The sequence below is a fragment of the Dama dama genome, chromosome 7, assembly GCF_033118175.1.
Source record: "Dama dama isolate Ldn47 chromosome 7, ASM3311817v1, whole genome shotgun sequence".
Lineage (NCBI taxonomy): Eukaryota > Metazoa > Chordata > Mammalia > Artiodactyla > Cervidae > Dama > Dama dama.
In genome coordinates this window covers 21,099,042-21,119,289 of record NC_083687.1, presented here as the reverse complement: position 1 = coordinate 21,119,289, position 20,248 = coordinate 21,099,042, and the positions used below count along the sequence as shown (strand labels likewise).

The 20,248-nt window shown below is 44.5% G+C and overlaps 1 protein-coding gene across 4 annotated transcripts in view; it reads right to left on the bottom strand.

Moving 5' to 3' along the window:
- Positions 1-14,805: 14,805 nt before the first annotated feature.
- RUNX2 (RUNX family transcription factor 2) overlaps positions 14,806-20,248 on the bottom strand; it is a 232,995-nt gene continuing 227,552 nt past the window's right edge. For all 4 annotated transcript variants that reach the window (XM_061146847.1, XM_061146849.1, XM_061146850.1 and 1 more), the window contains one exon: positions 14,806-19,123. In XM_061146847.1, the coding sequence (XP_061002830.1) occupies positions 18,645-19,123 (479 nt within the window). In that variant the 3' untranslated portion in view covers positions 14,806-18,644. The remainder of the gene's footprint in view (positions 19,124-20,248) is intronic.

Here is a 20,248-nt window from a genome sequence, read left to right as displayed (position 1 = left end):
CTCAAATGCTCCCACAAACCTCTTTTTCTTAGAGAATTATACACACACACACACACACGTACGTCTACAGCCTGTGTAGATACGTTGACACTTGGAAGCAATAGAGAGGAAAGCTTTTATTATTGTTTGCCATTTGAAAATGATTATCCAGCAGGATGATGTGTATTGAAGGAGACAAGCCGCAGTTAGCATCCTGGGGAGCACTCCCTCCCTAACCTGGGTGAGCCTGCTCCACCTCCCGGCTTCTCCACTGGGGACTGCCTGGTGCCAGACTTGGATGCCGACCAACACAAATTAAAGGAATAAACGGCCTCCTAGACGGGACGCGGGATGCGGGAGAGTGAGAATGCTGAGAATTTTAAAGGGTTCATCACCTCAGTAGGAGACAAAAAATAAGCCTCAGAAGGAGCAGCTACCCCAGCAGATGGTCACCTTCTCCAGTTCAGAACGTCTCTGGTTGCGGGTTACCCAGTGATTACAGAAGCGATCTCTCCTGCGCCCACACCCCTCCTCCCCGCCGTCCCCCTGCCCTGCCCTGCCCTGCCCAGGGCCTCCAGTCCTCCCTACAGCAAATCCTCTCTCCTCTTGGGTCCTTTCTGGAAATACAGTTGAGCCGTGTTTAAAATCATGAAGCCCTAAGACAGCGCTCTGTGCGAGAACACAGCTAACCAACTTGTATTCAAAACTGGATCCAGAGGTGGCCAGCGTTTAGTGGTATCTGTTTGGGGTGATGGGAATGCAGCGGTCATACAATGTGGAGCGTGGACTAAATGCCCCTGAACGGTTCACTTTAAAATGGTAAAAAAAAAAAAAAAAATGGTTCATTCGGGGCCTTCCCTGGTGGCCCAGTGGTTAAGAATCCATCTGCCAGTGCAGAAGACATGGGTTCGATCCCTGGTCCGGGAAGATCCCACATGCCAAAGGGCCACTAAGCCTCCGCACCACAACTACTGAACTTCCCATGCCACAGCTAGAGAGTCGTGCACCACAGTGAAAGGTCCTGTATGACACATTTGCACACTGCAACCGAGACCCAAGACGGCCAGATAAATACATATTTGTTAGAGAAAGTTTCGTTTTATGCCATGCGAATTTCACCCCAAGTTGAAAAAAAAAAAAAGATCTCACAAGAAAAAGTAAATCCTTCTAGAATTCTATTAATCAACCCATATTCGGCATTATACGATTGTTCCTAGTGCCTTGCAGGACAGGACTTCAGAGCTCCTAGGACAGAGAGAAAGCAAAATCAGTGAGCTGCCCAGTAGGCTAAAATTAACCAACCCTCCATGATCTGGATTTGGCAAATGGCTAAACTTCTCTCCTGTTCCTCCTTTGTGAACTCAAACATGTCTTATGAGCCTCTTGAGAGGAGCCCATAAAAGCAATGATAGACTCAGGCCAAATCTTGGGGGGCGGGCTGTATGTTTGACCTCCTAACAACTTCATTTCTTTCTCAGCCCCCAGCCAGCCCTTTCCAAGAAGCCCCCACATCAGGCAATGCAAAATTTTTCTTTATATATGATTTTAATCTTCAACAGTCCTGACTGGTTCAAAATAAAGAGAAGGGAAGATACTGGGAGTGTGTCCCCTACAAATTTTAAAAAGGAAAATGAAAGCAGTCTTGTATTCCAACAAGTCCTTGTGATACTCAGAAAAGAATCCTTTTGGTCAAAGAATATTTTTATTTCATGTGTCTATATAAATAGGCTTTTTTTTTTTTTAATAGAAAGCACATCACTAGGGTCTAAAACAAACGTGGTTTTGATTGAACCAGACTTACATTTATATCTGAAGCTCGTTGGCTAACAATAGAACTGGTTTTCCCATTTGCCAACATCAATGTTGACCTGTTTTCACCTACATTTTATAGACGTCAGAAAGAGAAACTGTGCGCTAGTCAGGGGCGTACCCTGGCCTTTCTCAGCCACACTCACTTGCATTTTTTGCAGCTCCTTTAAATTCCCCTTGTCACAAAAACTAACAATAAGGTCAAGTATTTCAGAAAGAAATATTGAATTATTATCCAACTTTGTCAAACAGCCAAGAGCCTACGAAAGCTAACCACGAACTGCAGAAGGGCGGATTAACCTCAGGCCTCCCAGCCCTGCCTCCATTGCTCGGGGAAGGATTTTTGGCACCAGGGGGCACCGGGAGGGTTGGGGGGAATGGGAGCTGGACGGCTCACAATCACGTCCCAGCGTCCGTCCCTAGGGAGTGTCTTGTTGCTCTCGTTTGCTGCTGCAAAGAGCCAGCTTTGATTTTTCTTGGAGAAGGTTCCAGGCACCCTAACATCTCAGTCATGCCAACACCACGAGGCTGCCCAGCTCTCCTGATCCCCTGGCCGTATCCCTGTCCATCAAGGCTAATTTCTATGACAACATAAACTTCACTGTGTCGCCAATAAACTCAAACCCAATGGAACTTGATGCAGCCAGGACGGAGAATGACAGACGGGCAAGATGTCAGGGCTGGAAATAGAACTCGTTCCACCAGCCCGTGGTTTGGGAGGGGTACAGAAGGATTTATGTGTGTGTGCATGTGTTTTATTTGCTCTAATAAGTCTAATAAAGTTCCATTAATCAATAAACTGCCTCTTGCAGAGACAGGAATAAAGTGCAAGGCCCTCTGACGTGAGCTTCAGGTAGAACCAGGACTCTCTCCCTCATTTGCACTCCAGCCCACAGTGTCTAAGAACACGGGTCCCCTATCACCTCAAGGCATCTGAGCAGGGTTCTGGGGCAAGAGGGAGAAAGAAAGAAGAATGAGGGTTGGCTTTCAACGGGGCAAGGCAGAGATTAGCCTGTAGGAAGGCAGCAGCTCTAGGAGGAGATGTCAAAAAACCATCCCAAGCAACTTTCCTGCCCTTTGAGCTAGGTATGTGACTTTGGAAGTGAGGTTTCAGTGGTTCCAAAAAAAACCTTTCTTGAAATGCAAATACAACTGACTCCTCAAAGGTGAGGGTCGGGACATCTTCATCTCATAAAAGAAAGGGAACACAGTGCAGGAGTAAATGGTGTGGGCTCACAGAGAGACTCAGGGCCCATGGGGGTCTTTCTGGGGCATGGCAGGCCTCCAAAGGAGGGGTCTGGAGGGGTGGGTAGAGAAGATCCCAAAGTCCTGCTTTAAAGTTTTACATAGGGTCAGTCATGAGCATAACTCGCGTGACATTCTTTGAACAGGTCTAACCAAGAGCATAAATGTGTCCCAGCCATTTATACTTGTCACTCTGCTGAACGCTGAAGGGTCTCAGGTGTCAGATTATCCCTCACTTTCTCATCGAGACTCCCGTCCAGGACTTTCCTGGCAGTCTAGTGGTTAAGACGCTGCACTTCCAATGCAGGGGGCCCAGGTTCAATCACTGGTTGGGGAACTAAGATTCTGCATGCCCTGGCATGGCCCAAAAAGTAAAAGACTTCAATCCACTTGGTAGCAGAGGTTGAACAATCAATTTTATCTGAGCAATCAGGTAAAATATATCCATACTTTGTCCTAAAAATTTGATATTTTGTTCTGTCATCCCTCGACATTTCTTATAGTGGTGTTTCTTTTGTTAGACATTAAGATTGCACATTTTTATCTTCATGTTGTGTATTTTGATAACATGGGTCTTTAATTATTCTGATATTGAACATGGTTTCTGAAGTGAGACTCATACCACACAGAGATTCTGAGACTGCTCACCCAACTCCCTCACCCTAAAGCCTCTGGGAAGTCCTCTTTCCTGTCCTATTTACGGATATGTGATCTGGAACACTACAGAATGCCACAAGCCTGGGATGGCCGTATCACCCTCTTTTTCCTTCTTGAGAGCTGTATGCGGGGGCCTGCCTGCTCCCGGGTACCACACTGCAAGGTGGACAAGGTGGACGTGGGGCCGACACTCAAGCTCGGCGGCAGACCCAGAACAGCAAGGAATTAATTACTCATTCTTCCAGATCTAGCTCAAGTGTCATCTTCCTGTCGCTCCCAGGGGCTGCTGCCCGTATGGGTTCCTCTACCTTTGGTTCCCTACCATTGAGAAGGGGGCGACAGAGGAGGAGATGGCATCACCGACTTAATGGACATGAGTTTGAGCAAACTCTGGGAGACAGTGAAGCATAGGGAAGCTTAGTGAGTGACAGTCACTTGGTCATGTCCGACTCTTTGCAACCCCATGGACTATACAGTCCATGGAATTCTCCAGGCCAGAATACTGGAGTGGCGAGACTTTCCCTTCTCCAGCAGATATTCCCGACTCAGAAATTGAACCAGGGTCTCCTGTGTTGCAGGCAGCTTCTTTACCAACTGAGATATCAGGGAAGCCCAATAGGGCTTGGCGTGTTGCAATTCATGGGTTGCAAAGGTCTGGACACAACTTAGCAACCAAACAACAACCCTTGGTTCACATCTCTGCTGTGGCACTGCTGGGCCATATTGTCACTTACAGGTTTACTTTCCTGTCTCTCTGAGTAGATGGTGAGTCTTTTGAGGGCACAGAGTATGTCTCATTCACTGTCATTTCCATCATTTCTAGTGAGTGTTCAATCAGTGTTTATTGAATGAATGGCCCCTCCCTCCAGGCCAGATGAGAGTCGAGGGTTGTGAAGCAAAACAATGACAACTGTTCTCTTAAGCAAGGGATAGGCGAAGCTACAGATTTTTCTTCTTCTTAGCCCTCCACTTCCTTCTGCCCTGTAAATGGCTTTGCACTTGTGTCTCACAATCACGAGACATAATAAGGCAGTGTCTATCATTAAACAAGCATTAGATGATTAATCACATTCTAAGTTCTAAATCACATTCTAAATTAATTACATTCTAAATTAATCACATTCTAAATCACACTACACCTAGTACCTGTGTCTCCCATCCTTGCACCACTAGCATGGTTTTCTCTTTACATCTTTAAAATTGAAGGTATGTGTTGGTTGTAATGTAACTCAGATAGTAAGCAGATGAAAGGTAATGAGATGAAAAATCTGTCTTTTTTTCAAGATTAACTGTCATGTACCATTTCTTTAGATAGCTAGGATATCATGTGAATGAAATCCAGAGTGTGGCTTCATCTCTATAGTCAGAGAATGAAACAGCAAATAGAAAGACCTTGGATCACAACAAGGTCATGACATCTACCTCTAGTTCTGAGGACAAGGGGACCTCTTGTCCACTAAGGGACAATCAGTTTGAAGGATGTTGCCAACAGACAGATCATATTTGTTCAGGAAAGAATGACATTTATTCTCTTACACCAAATTTCTCAGTAGGTCAGACCTGGTATCTTTACCTACGATTTTAATGAAATCATGTATAATGGGTCTTCTTCAATAAGGTTAGCTGGAAAAGATCCTGATGCTGGGAAAGATTGAAGGCAGAAGGAGAAGAGGGTGGCAGAGAATGAGATGGTCAGATAGGATCACGGACTCAATGGACATGAATCTGAGCAATCTCTAGGGGATAGTGAAGGACAGGGGAGAGTGGCGTGCTGCAGTCCATGGGGTCACAAAGAGTTGGACTACTTAGCAACTGACAACAGCTGGAATATGGTATGGAATTCGTATGTTGGAAATTAATTCATATGTGTATAAGAAATTCTTAACAGAATCAGTTTAAGTTAATAACAAATGGAAATAGGTTCATAAAAAGTAGAAAAGTAAACGAATGCTTAATAAAAGGATAACGCATAAGATGCTACTCTAATAAAGGAAGGAAATGCCCCTTCCAGGGAATGAGCTTTAGAATAGCTTGGAAATAGATTCCAACCCTTGACGTCCCCTCATCTGTCTACAGTGTGATCCTGCAAAAGTGATTTGACCTCTCTGTGATTTCATTTCCTAATCCTCTACAAAAGGGTCACTTTGGCCAATTCTGTGAGGAACAGTGGAATTTGTTATCTCTCTGAATACTAGGCAGACTCTAGCCGCCTCTCAAAACTCCCCACAATTTCTCCATTCTAAAAGCCACTCCAAATCTATAGGTAAGAGTTCCTGCATGGAACCTTAGCAGACCATCTGGAAGGTAATATATCACTGCCTACACTTCAGGAGAAGGTCAAGAGAGGTTAAGTGGCTTGTTCAAGGTCACACATTTGGTTAGTAGGGATCTGGAACTCAGATCTTTTTTGCCACTTACTGCTTTCCCCTTTCTTTTGTTTTTATTATTATTATTTATTTATTTGGCTGTGCTGCAGGGCACATGGGATTTTAGTTCCCTGACCAGGGATTGAACCGGTGCCCCTTGCAGCGGAAGCGCAGAATCCAGACCACTGGACCACCAGGGAAGTCCCTCCACTTCCCCCTTTCAATACATCGCTCAGCCCCTTCATGCAGCTGCATGACTGTGACAATAGGAAAGAGAAAATGGAAGAGCAGATTTTCCCCTTTGATTATAGGAAAATCATCCACTTTTTCAACACCAACCCTCCCACATATTATGGTAGAAATGAAAGGCTTGTGTGACTAAATATAGATGTCGAGTATCTTACAAATACTGAAGTATTTTAGGAAGTGGGAAATGAAATTGGCTGTAAGCAGAAATCAAAACTATCTAAATTCTCTCTAGAAACTAATCGTTAACTTTTTAATCTCTGTTTTCGGCAACCTGAAACATTCATGAATTTGCTTACATAGAGAATGGCATGACAAACATCTCTTATTGGGATGGATGAACTGAACAGAGATGCTTGCCAACATGCTTTTTAATGGTGATGAGGCTTCCACTATATAGCTCTGCTTATAGTAGGTGTTCAATAAATATTTCCAGAAAGAAAAAAGAAAATAAGGCAGAGAGAATGAGAGGGAAACAGGTCATTCTATTCTCTGGGATTTCGGGAAAATGGGATATTAATTCCGGATAAAATAGATGTAAGGAAATAGTCTGTAAAATGCTTTAAAACAGTTGGAGAGAAACCTACTTATTCAGTTAAAGAGATTTAGATGATTTAGGGCAGAAAACTGACATCCCATTCCCAGGCTCCCCCAGGCCCCTGTACAAGTACATAAAGCCATGTACATATCAGGTGTCCCAACTCAGACCTGGGTCCCCCAAGATCAGCTCTGCCTCTTAGTGATGCCAGTTTAGAAATGGGGGACCCGGGTGCCGCCCCTTCGTCAGGTGGTGAGAAGGACCCCAGAGCCACTCTCGGAAAGGTAAGAGTTGAAGTTGACAGGAATTTCTTGGTCTGGGCCTTTCTCTTGTTAAATGAGGGCAATGCTGCCAAATTAGGTTCATTAATACCTTTTTTAGCAGCAACATTAGCATGAAACTCAACACACCTAAATGGAAGACCTTGGAAGAGATTCCAGATTGAGGGTTGAGGTTGGTGCAGAGTCAACATTTCTGTTTTGAATGTGCCCGTGCATTTTAAATGTATCCTTTATGCCATGTGATGTCTCTGAGTTCCTTCAGGGAAGAGGCCGTGATAAGCCAATTGCCAAAGTTAGCCATGATGTTCATTAAAAAGTAGTCTATAAAATAAGTTTAAAAAGATTACTTTGAAAGAGAAATATTTTTTAAATGTTAAAAGAATATTTTTAAAAAAGTGTTCCACTTGGGGCTCCAGCTGTATTGGGAGTCAAACTATCTGGAATCTTTATAGACACATTTAAAGAGAATCAATTTAGTCATTAGGCGTAACAACAGTGCTTGTGCATGCTCAGTCGCTTCAGTCACGTCTGACTCTTTGCAACCCTGTGGACTGTAGCCCACCAGGCTTCTCTGTCCGTGGGATTATCCAGGCAAAAATACTGGAGTGGATTGCCATGTCCTACTCCAGGGGATCTTCCCAACCCAGGGACCAAATCCTCATCTCTTGCACTGCAGGTGGATTCTTTACCCACTGAGCCATAAAGAATCTGCCTGCCAGTACAGGTGACATAAAAGATGTAATTTCAATCCCTGGGTCAGGAAGATCCCCTGGAGTAGGAAAAGGCAACCCACTTCAGTATTCTTACATGTAAAATTCCATGGACAGAAGATCCTGGTGGGCTACAGTCCATGGGGTCACAAAGAGTAACTATAATAGAACCCATCTATTTTATATTTATTATGCTACAGACACTTTGCTAGCCTTCCTCATATCTCAAGTCATTTACTTTCTCCACTGATGATAAAGGAGAGTGTGTCTAAAGTTTTAGCTTAGGGACATAGTCTTTAGAATCATACAGATCTAGGCTTGAGTCTTAATGGCTGTGTAACTTGGGCAAGTCTAAACCTGTTTCCTCATCAGTAAATGGAGATAAAAAACAGTACTACCTTCTTCCTAGGTTGCTGGGAAGATTGAGATAGTCTCATGAAACATTCAGCCAAGTGCCAAGGGCATAGTCAAGTGTGCAATGAAAATTAAATGTTGTAAGTATTCTTATTTGATCAGGTTATCAGTACCAAATATGACTTTTCCCCAAGAGGAAATTAAAACAATGGCCTTTAGGGCCATCCAAGCGGGGAAAGAGGTAAATTATCTTTTGTCATTGCTTTCTCCCTGGAATGGTCATACTAGTGAGGTCTGGGCCTAACAAACTTCAAAGACAACTATGGAGGAAGAAAACAGTGAGAAAATAGTAGCTAGGGTGTCCTGTCCGCATTGCAGGGGAGGGAGCAGCAATCAGGAAAAGGAAGTACCAGGGCTTAGGAGGATGATGGAGAGAAAGAAGAAAAGCCATAAAGAGGACTTCGTTGGTGTTGTTTAGTGGCTCCGTCAAGTCTGACTCTTTGCCACTCCATGGACTGTAGTCTGCCAGGCTCCTCTGTCCACGGAATTCCCCAGGCAAGGATACTGGAGTGGGTAGCCATTCCCTTCTCCAGGGGATCTTCCCGACCCAGGGATCAAACCTGTATCTCCTGCATTGGCAGGCAGATTCTTTACCACTGGGCCACCAGGGAAGCCCCAGGACGACTCTGGGGACCTGATCACCACCTGCTCCTAACACCCACTCCTTCTCTCACTCCTGCAGACTTAGGGCACAAAGCCCCAAGCAGAGGCGGTCAGAGAGCTCCGGGCACCCTTGCTCTCCGGGAAGAACTCCTGGGTGGCGTGAGCCGCGTGTGCAGCCAGGTCAGTGTCTGCTGCGGTCAGCCCAGCCCCGCAGAGCCCCACAGCGGCTCTGGCAGCTCCCTGGGAAAGAAGAAAGCAGCATCTTCCATGCATGGCAGACCCTAAAACAAAATAAGAACTGCAAGATTTGATGGACTCTGACAGGGGGAAGAAGAGAGCGAAAAAGATGGAACAAAGATGCCATTTTAAAATCACTGGCTCAGGTTCAGGATTTCACTATTTTCTATGGCAAGGAGCAAGTAAAAAAAAAAAAATCCTGTTGAGTTTTTTTTTTTTTTTTTTTTTTTTACAGTCAGTGAAAGCTGGAGGGCATGGGGCTTCCGATTTTTCCCTCTTGGGGGACCTGGGAGCCGGTGCTCTGGAGAACTCAGGAAAGGGCAGGATGGCCAGAAGGCAGCAAGGCCCCCAGCAAGCAGCGCGAGTGGAGGAGGCATGGGGGCAGAAGGACACTCTGTGTTTTCAACTCAGATCCTGTGATCTTTCTGCCAAACAGGGGTTTACAAAGCGAAAACCTCCAGAGCATTCTCATACTTTCTGGCTTATTTGCCTGGTGTTCATCTTAACAGGAATCAGCTGCTTGCCTTCTCACTTCTCCAGCATGTTGCCGGGGAGAATTTAGCATCTGGTCTGGCTATTATTAAAAACAAGAACATCCTGCTCCCTTGGGAGAACAGCACCACTGGCAAGAAACGGACAGAGATATTTGCATTCAGAATTCCAGAGCTGGTTTCGGTTCAATATCTGCTCTCCCCGCTCCCTGCCCCCATCCCAGGCTTTCATTTTGAAATTTCCCCATGCATCTGTCATTCGCATCGTGGTCTCCTCTTGCTGAAACAGAAAGAGCGTAATTTTTCCTTTCACTGGGAGGCAAGAATTGCTGGAGTTGTTCAAATACTGCCAGGCTCCTTCAGTGTGATAAAGTTGAACTACCAGAGGAAAATTTTTTTTTTTTTTTTACAACTGCGGAAATGAAAAAGTAAACAAGACTGGGACTGCATGGGTATTCAGACTCCAGCTTTTTTGTTGTTGTTTTCATCTTTTGCTTTTTTTTTTTTTTTTAAGCATTGGGCTAGAAGCCTGAAGGAACCATATAATATGAAAAACCCTGAGAGGTTTTATTAGCCAATAAAAAAAAAAAAACAACTGAGTTCCTATTAACCACTTAACTCCTTGCTAAAGTTCCGCCTTGCATCCCTCCTGGATCCTTCCCTCCGTTGGATGCTTGAGAAGAGTGAAAGTCAGCCCAGAAGTCTCTCCTCCACAGTTTGAGTTCCCAGTGTGCCCCAGAAGTTGTGGTAGGGAATTACACTCAGTAATAATCTCTGCCTTTCTCATCTGTAAAACCACTAATAAGATCTTGATAAGGAGTTGGATTTTCTACACCCTCATAGTAGCCACACCCAGAAAGACTCTCTGGGCACACGACTAAAAAGGGGAAAGGTCACTGTGATTTTCAAGATTTCAATATTAAATGACTGTGAGGGAAAAAGAGGATCGGGCTAAGACATTACTGGGGTCTGTCACAAGTCCCACAAAAGGTTCCTCTCGTTTTAGGGCAGGAGAACAGAGAGAAACTCACAGAGAAACAGAAAGTGAAACTGGCCAGAGTTGCTGCGCTGTCAGAGATGGAAGCAGTTATTTAAAAAAAAACAAATCAATAAATGACCTAATTTAAGAAGGAAAGGATGTCCAAGGAGATTTAAATCATAAAGCCATTGTATTAAGGCTCTCACGATTATACACATCACATGGTTTTGTGTGTTGGCCTTTTACTATTTTTAAATTTGCACTTTTACACCAAAGCATCATCTGATTGTGTTTTGGGAATTCCTGGTACCCTCATCTCTCAAAACCCTGCACCGGCTCTGCCACTGTATGCTATATCTCCTAAGTCCACGGATCCTACTCCATCTTCCTTCCATCCCTGCACTGGTTTACTTCTGGGACTTTGGGTTCTCGGAGAGAAATGCCGCAAGGCAGTAGGAGAACAGGGCCACACAAGACCTGGCTGCAATTCTGTGTTCTGATCTCTTCTGTGTGGTGAAGACAAAACTAGTTCTTGAGGGGCTTATGTGGAAGTTCTTTAGCTTGTTCCTGGCCCACCCCGGCCCCCATTTTTTCCAGCATTTTGCTAGATGGTCTTGGTTTCTCCATAAGGATGATATCTCTGCGGGGGTGTGGGCAGGGGTGGTATTCCTCGCTTCCTATTGGCTGTGGAGTGACACAGAACCAGGGAAAAAAGCATGTGAGCTACCTTTGTGATGCTAAGACATAGAATAGGTTTTTCAGAAAACCCCACTGAGTGGTCATACATCATCGCAACAAGATCATAAAAAAACATTAAAGTTAAGTTTTAGTAAACATTTAGTGGGTTTCTAGAAATTCGATCCTTCTGCTTTCCAACTGGTTAAGCTTGTCTGTCAGGACAGCAGGGCCGGTTGAATCACGGAACGCTCGTGAATAAAAATGCTTTACAAAAATGAATAATAGCCCTTAGTCGTCCGCATCACTGTGCTCCTGACATCTCAGGGAGGTGGCCGGTGTCCCCGGTCCCTTCTAAATAACCTATTTGAGGAAGAATAATTGCTTGTGGGAGGAAGGTGTGCTTTTTTGCAGAATTTGCAGGAGTAAAAACATCTGAGGCAAATAAATGCTGTGTCAAGGGGCATCTGTGTGTGTCCGGAGCCTCATCTTTCCCTGAGAGGTTGCTCTGGCACCTCTTCCCATCCCTTTCCCCTTCTCCCTCCCTTCAGGCGTGCATGTACGCATCATACACACACCCAACGCACACACATACAACACACACCCAACACACACACACACACACACACACACACACACACACACACACACCGCTTAGTGTATTACCCTTTACTCTGCAGTGGATCCTAGACTAAATTTTGATGAATTAGTTTTTTTTTAGTTTCATTTTCAAAGCCTCGAAATTGAATAGCTACTGCTATGAAGCCCTGGGGGAGCTACAAAAAAAGGCTGGTAAGGAGCAAGGAAATGCCCTTGCCTTTGCTCAGAGCTCTTAATTAAATAAGGACCTATCCATGTATTGGTTACTACCTGGCCTTTCTTAAGCATCTTCTCCAGGCCCGAGGAGAGAGCCCAGGAAGGAAGAGCAGAGGTGGTGGAGAAGGGATGGAAGTGGCCAGGTAACCCAGGGTGAGGGAGAAACCAGCTGCCTTGCCACCCTACATCCTCTGCACCAACAGCCGGACAGCTCAGGTGGTGCAGACCCTCCCACGAAGGCAAACTTTCCAGGCCCTTTCAGCCAACTTGAGGAGCTAATGCAGGAGTCTGCCTGGGGTCTCACAGGGAAGCTGGCCTGCGCTCACTGAAACAGAGGTGGTCAGTTGACTTCCCCCAGAAAAACTTAGAGACTACAAAATAGCAATCTTATCACAAACCACCCCACAACCAGAAAAAAAAAAAAAAAAAAACCTTGTTTCCCAGAACAAGGCTCTAAACTAGCTTTAAATGATTGCGACGGACAATGAAACTGGATCACACCCCCGTTAACCTGATCAGGTAGGTAGGGGTGTTTGCTGACATCAGATCAGCCGGTACCTCCATTTCTACACAGGCTCTTGGCTGCGTCAGTGCAATTAACCACCCGCTTCCAGAGGGGTTGAAAAATCAGCTCGTGAAGATCTGCAGGCCCTGCCCTCCCAGTGAACGAGGAACGCTTCCTCTACCTCCTTCCTGGCCTTTCCAGACTGTTCTCAAATCCCATAAATATAAACATGTGGCTCTTCAACCGCATCTGTAGATAATAACTTCAGGGGGCTTCCTGTTTACATGGCAATACCCATTTCCCAGCCAAATAAACTCTGCGACAGAGAGCTGAGGTGTTTATGGGGCCGGTCTCGGCCGGGATTGAGTTAACAGGAAACACCCACTCTCCAAGAAATGTCTGATGATTCAATATTCGGGGGGCAGGGGGCACAAAGGGTCAGAAACACTGGAGAAATTGCTTTCTTCTTCTGCCGGTCGTTTCCAGTGAGAAACAGAGAGCCCTGATGATCGCAGCCAAGCCGGCCAGTCCTAGCAAAGCCCCACAGCTGTGCTGATCGAGGGCTACATGGCCCATGAGGCGGGGAGGAGGGAGGCAGTGCAGAAGGGAGCACCAGGAGCCACCCTCCTGACACATGCAGACCTCAGAGTGCCATCAGGTGAGGCAATGAGAGAGGGTGATGGGCATGCCTCCCTGGGAAGTCCCTAGGTATCCTGCCTGACTCTCCTGTTTGAATGAGCAATGTCTTCTCACACTGGTTCTGTACAGAATGCCTAAGTTGGAGCCTTTGGCCCAATGGTTCTCATCGGGGCGATTTTGCACCCCTCTATCCCACCCCGCCCCGCCCAAGGAACATCTGACAACGTCTGGAGACATTTTTCACCATCAGGACTGGGTAGCTACTCGTGGCATATGGCCAGTAGAAGCCAGGGATGCTGCTAAACATTCTTCATTGCACAGAACAGCTCCCCGCACACATGCCAAAGAATTATCCAGCCTGAAATGTCAATAGCACCAAAGTCTAGCCCAGCACCTTTCCATAAACCAAGAAGCTGAGACCCCCCGAGGAGGACAGTTTTGAACCCTAAACCCCGCTGCCACTGGACAAGGCTGGAAAGGCCAAGAGAGCCACCGTGCCCACCTCCCGTGCAATGCCTTTTAAAGTCACACAGATGTTTAACTTACAAGGATAAACAAATATGCATCCTCAAAGAGTTGCAAACAAGTTCCCCGGCCTAAGTTCACCCCAAGTGCTTTTAGGATGTCTCCTAAGCTTAGAAATGAGTGGTCGCTAAGCTCTTTTAGAAAACAGAGCCAAAGAGGTAAGAATGAGCAGATCTGAAAGGCAGCCTCTAATTCATAGCGTGACGTGGGCCCCCAGCCAGTGGTCGTGCTCGTAGGTACTGAGGTTTCCCTGTCCCTCCCTAGAAGTGTGATAAGCCAAGACATACAGACAGCACAGGCCAGAAAGAAAGCAACCACACTAACCCAGGCCCTCGACCTTCTTGCAGAGGAGGGACTTACCAAACATAAACAGTGGCTCAGAATAAGTCTCCAAACTAGTTAAGCTCACTACTAGCAGAATTTTTCTGAGGTTAGAGCTCCCCAGGCCAAGGTCCGTTTTTACTCATCCTCATCTTTGGTTGACTTTCTTTTTAGGAACCCCAAAGAGATGTGAGGAGGAAAACAGATTGCCCCCTATGGCTGGGCAGCTCTTGTGATTAGTCAAGGGTTCACTGCTGGCCCTATATATGTGCCTGGAGATGAGAAACATGGAACCATTGAGGCTGCTGTCTTTCCACCCTGACTGGTCCCCCAGTTGGAATAAGGGGTTTTACCCAAGAGTGGGGTGAGCACTCCTTCCTTCAGACAACAGGCTGATAAGGAAGTGAGCGCACTCCTAGATTCTTCGCCCACCCATCTCTGTGTCAATCGCTCAGTCGTGTCTGACTCTGTGACTTTATGGACTATAGCTTGCCAGGCTCCTCTATCCATGGGATTCTTCAGGCAAGAATACTGGAGTGGGTAGCCATTCCCTTCTCCAGGGGATCTTCCCGACCCAGGGGTCGAACCCAGGTCCAAAGCAGAATCCAGCGCTTACCAAGACGCTTTTCCTCTCACCAATAATATAGGATCTCTGCTCTCATCCAGCCCTGGCAAGTCCTATGACCAATAAGTGCCCAGGTGTAGACAGGAGCAGGCATCAGACAAGAGAAGAAGCCGCGGATGAGAAAAAACCCAGTGTACACACATAACAAAACCAAAAAAGCCATTTTATTGAAAATTAAATTCAAACTTCAAATTAATATTACAATCATGAGAAAAATGCCAAATAATTCAATTTACAGTTGCAACATACAATACAAACAGTCCCTTTGAAGTTAAGAGTAAACTCATCCACAATCATGACCTGTGGCACAAAGCAGAATTTGTACAATATGTGCACGAAAGCAAGTCTTGGGCAACAGCGATTGGAAAAAAAATAAAAATTGAAAGCTTGTATTTACACAAAATGCTACAAATATTTTTGTTCCACAGAAATCTAAGAATGGTAAAGCATATCCAAAAAAAATGGAATTTTATTCAGAATACCTAAGAAATGACTGTAAGTTATGGTTTTGGCTGATAATATTTCAAAGTACTGCATGAAAAGGCAAACAGTTATTTGTAAACATGAAGTAAACAAACATCTAAAAACTTCTCACATAGAAAACACGTTTCAAAGGCATTATCTTTTTTAAGAACAACAAATTCAAGGTTTCAAAATGTCATCTTTTATTTATTTATTATGGTTCTTTTGAATGTCATAGGTATAATTATTGTTTTTGCTAATGCTTTGTGTTTTCATGTATTCCCCTAGACTCTGAGTCAGTCGCTTTCCTGGGAATGGAGGGAACTCTTTCAGCCAGCACACCCATCTCCTCCCCTCTGAATCCACAATGAATGGGGCCTAATGATGTGCAGTTCTCTGCTCACTTTTAAAAGGTCCTGGTGGGGGTAAGACGGCCTGAAGAGTGAACCAGAGCTGTTGAATCTTTGCGTTCTAAGCTGGATGTCATTTCACAAAAAAATCTAAAAATCTTTGGTATCTATTCTGGAACTCTGACACAGGTTAAAACAGGTTTTTCATGTTGTTTTGTTCTTTAAAAAAGTGGCCGTACTGGTGACGTTGTAAACCATGTCATTTTAACCTGAAGAAAGTACAGTGCTGGCTAGTTCATGGTTCCATAGTAGCAGAAAGGCTTTGTTTTAATCTTGAAATCACAAATCATGCACGTGACTCAGTGCAAATTAAGGACTTGCTTTTTTTTTTTTTTAAAAAAAAAGCAAAATTTAACCCCCAGGCTGAAAAAGGGCCAAATTTAATCTAAGAAATGTAAATTGCCCCATTGAAATGGTTAGAGTGAGGAGAGAAGGAAGAAGTGCTTGAATTTTTCCCAAGAAAAAAAACTTTTAAAGTGTTTCTGGGTTGCTGCCTGCAGCCACTATTACTAACATTTCAACACAAAAGCGTCCCTCAAGTCACTTAGTCTGTGTACTGTAAACTTAAAAAAGCCCTTTTAACATTAAACAAGAATGTATAGATATAGTACCTTTTTTATTAAATAGGGTATAGCTGGCACTGGAGATAACATTTTTTATGTCAATTAATTAAGATCGAAATGTGTAACCAGACACTGGCTTTTTTAAGTGCTGCTGAAACAAACACACATATTTTACACTTAAAAATAAATGGACGGTGGTGTGCTTCAAGCTACCACACACAAACAATAAATAGTATCCATTACTACTTCCATCTTTAGGAATAGAAAAGTGGCTTATTTATCTAGGCATACTTGGTATACAACCTTTAGAAGGCAAAGTGTCTTGGTTTGGTTTGGTTTGGTTTGGTGTTCCCCTTGATTTTTCTTAGGGGGAGTCAGGGTGAATTCCCAGGTGAGAAGCACAGGTCCAATGCCCCTTGCGCTATCCTGAGATGCTTGGTGGGTCTATGAAGTGGGCTGGAGGATGACCAGGAAGCAAGGGGCTTCTGGGGGCTGGAGGCAAATCTCTATCACGTTCTGCCTAGGGCGGGGACTGGGGGGGCACAGACTTTGAATGAAAGAGCCCTGACCTGTGGGGGAGGCGGGTGGGGATCTGCCTGGTGGTGTCATGACACGGTCCTGGCTTGGATTAAGGACCAGGAGAGCTCAGAGTGCATCCGACAGGAGGGCTTCAGCTCAGGTTCACACACAGTAGTAGACACCAGATTCCACCTAGCCTTGCCTTCCCGACACCCTCCACGGTGAGAAATACAACCAGTATCAGAGGCTGTGTGTTCTCAGATCAGCTGCCTGTTGGAACTTGCCTGCTCCTTCAGATGACCCTGCTCCCAGAAGACAATGACTTAATTCTGCTTCTTTAAATGCAAATTCTGTGGAGAGCTGCCAGTGGGGCCCAGGCTAAGGCAGATTTGGGTTCCCCTGACTTACTTACTGTCTGGGTAAGGCGAGTTGGGTAAGGCTCCCTGGCACAGTTCTATTCTCCTGTACCTTGAGTATCGTGACTGATCCTTCAGCTACGTGTGTGGCTTTAAGCTGACTGCATCTTCAGCGTGAAGCCTGGCAATTTTGAGTTTTGCTTTAACTATGAAACCACAGAACGCCATTCTGCAGTTCAAGGATTCACTTGTGCTTGTCTTTTAACATGACGAGAGTCATCACTATTTCAAAGAAATTAGGAAACCACATCACTCCAGCATTTTATGCTGATAAAGGGCAACATAAGTGATAAAGGACTCAGGGTTGCTTTTTAAATCTCTAATTATTGCTATTTTTTTTAAAAGGCAAAGCTGTGTTAGAGGCAATCAAAGATCTGAAAAGAACGAAACATATCAATTCCTTCATACATCGCAAAAACAAGCTACATCTAAAATATTTGGAGATGGAAGTATTTTTAAAAAATCACATTGTGCCTGGATGAACTGAAATTGCTTAGCAATATTTCAGATATGGCTCTAGCCCACTGAAGAAATTTGTTATTTAATAAAGAGCACTTTTAGAGACCGAAGTCAACATATCAATACACTAAGAAATGTTTCAAGGGTCCAAATGTCATTAAATAATTATAAATATATCTTTAAAGTTATATGACCATTCACGTTAGCAAGTTACCTCAGATTTTACACATATTCATAATTTAAAAAAAAAAAGAAGACAAATAACACACAGCCAAACGCAAACACTATCTCTACTGTTATGGCTATAATAAGGTATTGCCATTTTCAGTTTTGCATAAAAGGAGAAGGAGTGGGTTGGAGGGGGCAGGTGGTTCGGTATCGGATTTCCTTTTGGTTCAATGGGAAAAGGAAAAAAGAAGTATGAAAAAGTAAAATAAAATAATCTATCCTGATCAGTATTTTTTTTGAAGTCACTTTCTTAAAGTAGGAAAAAATAATAATAATAAAAACAACTGAACCAAACAGTTCAAATGAGTACTTGCAGAAAGTATGAAAGCAAAAGTTTGGAACAGTTGCTCTGAGTGGATGGCAAGGGAGTGGAAGCATTCCTTTCTGCCTCTCTTCCCTTCGCGGGCACCCGGACCGGCTTTGTAAGCGGTCTGCCCAGGGCACAGGTCCACATGTTGCGACGCCGTGAACCGTGAGGACGTGTGGTTTCAAAACACAGGGAGGAAGCGGCTTTGCTCTTCCTCCCAGACTTGGAGTCCACCTCTCTGAACTGGCATCTGAACAGATGATTGAGGATAAGAGACCCAACAACAACAGCAAACAAAAAAATACCTTTTTTTTTTCCCCTTTGTTTGTTTGCAAAGGTACATGTTTAAATAGAAAACGATCTGAAACCTGGTTAGGGCTGTCTTTCTCTTGGGCCTGTTGCTTTACAAGATTTACCCTCTTAGGGTTGCAAGATCGTGACAGAGTGACTGAATGCAAAAAAAAACAAAAAGAAGAAAAGAAAGTTTTCTAAAAAAAAACAGGCACTTTGTAGATAGCGAGTTGATATACATATATATGCACTCTCTATATATGTATATGTCGATACACTGGGGATGTGGCTCCCCACCGAGACCGCTGGGGCCACTGCTGAGGAAGTTTCAATAGGGTCGCCAGACAGATTCATCCATTCTGCCACTAGAATTCAAAACGGTGGGGGAACTGCTGTGGCTTCCGTCGGCGTCAACGCCATCGTTCTGGGTGGGCAGGTTTGGGTTTAATAGCGTGCTGCCATTCGAGGTGGTGGTGCACGGCGGTAGCATTCTGGAAGGAGACCGATCTCCCCCGGGCACCATGGGGAACTGATAGGATCCTGACGAGGTGCCATAGTAGAGATATGGCGTGCTGCTGGTCTGGAAGGGTCCGCTCTGGCTTTGGGAGGAGCCGGGGTAGGGTGGTGGCAGGTAGGTGTGGTAGTGGGTGGTGGCGGACATACCGAGGGACATGCCTGAGGTGACTGGCGGGGTGTAAGTAAAGGTGGCTGGATAGTGCATTCGTGGGTTGGAGAAGCGGCTCTCAGTGAGGGATGAAATGCTTGGGAACTGCCTGGGGTCTGAAAAAGGGCCCAGTTCTGAAGCACCTAAAAATTACAACAGAAGATGGGGGGGAAACATCTGTAAATATCAGTTAAAATCATGAAAGAATTTTTTTCTTTTACAAGGAAAAAAAAAAAAAAAGAAAGAAAACTTTAGCTTTTCCCCAATGGAACAGCAAGCCACAAACAGACTTTCAAATGCACCAGTCACTACACAGTCTTTTGGGTTTTTTTTTTTTCTTTTTTCATTTTACAGTCTTTTAGCCTCAAGTTCTTCACACACATCCCACCCCCCACCGCCCCAGAGAATCCCAAAGGGCTTTAAAAAACCCAAATGTGTGCTAGGTTGTGCATATAAACCCCATACTCCACGAGACAGATTTCACTCACCAGACTTTAAGACTGAATCCTCATTGATTTTTTTTTTCTCCTCCCTTTCTGTTTCTTGGGGCACCTCAGACATTTGGAAGTGACCTTCATACTAAGTCTGACACATTTCTTTTTCTCACCCAATATAAAGAAATTCCAAAATGACCTGTTTTGGTATTGATACTCTTGTAGGGCCCTTTCATCAATGAAGGAATATCAAAAAGATACCCTAACATGGGCCTATCACTTGCACTTGTAAAATAATGTAAAATCATTATCTTAGTAATCAATTTATGTATTTTTTTTTCTCATCTTAGTAACTGATTTCAAAAAGAAAATCAAACTAGAGTTCAATGTTTTCTGGAACTAGCTTATGTATCTGGGGTCATATAGGGAGAGTCTGACCCTTAGAAATTCTGCTGAGGGTCATAAGCTAGTAGGATTCAAAGTGGGCACTTAGTAATCACTGCACTTCAAGTCTTGATGGGAGAAGCAAGACCCCATTAAGGCCACGTGCCAACAGCAGCTTTGGGGAAAAGCTCCCTGGAAAAGGAGAAAGAACAGGAGGGCATCTCACCATCCACCTACCGGGCCCATATACCACATCCTACAGAATTAGCTGCAGGCCAGTTTGAACTGGGAGCCTGAAGCAAAGACAGTTTTCCCCTAAAACATGAGGTCCTTTAACTTCTAAAACTAACAGGATGCCTCCTTAATGGGTATTTCTGGCGCTCAACTTATGAAACCATAGTTAGAAACCACTTCATGTGGAAAGTAGTTTTCAGAAATGCCAAAAACTTA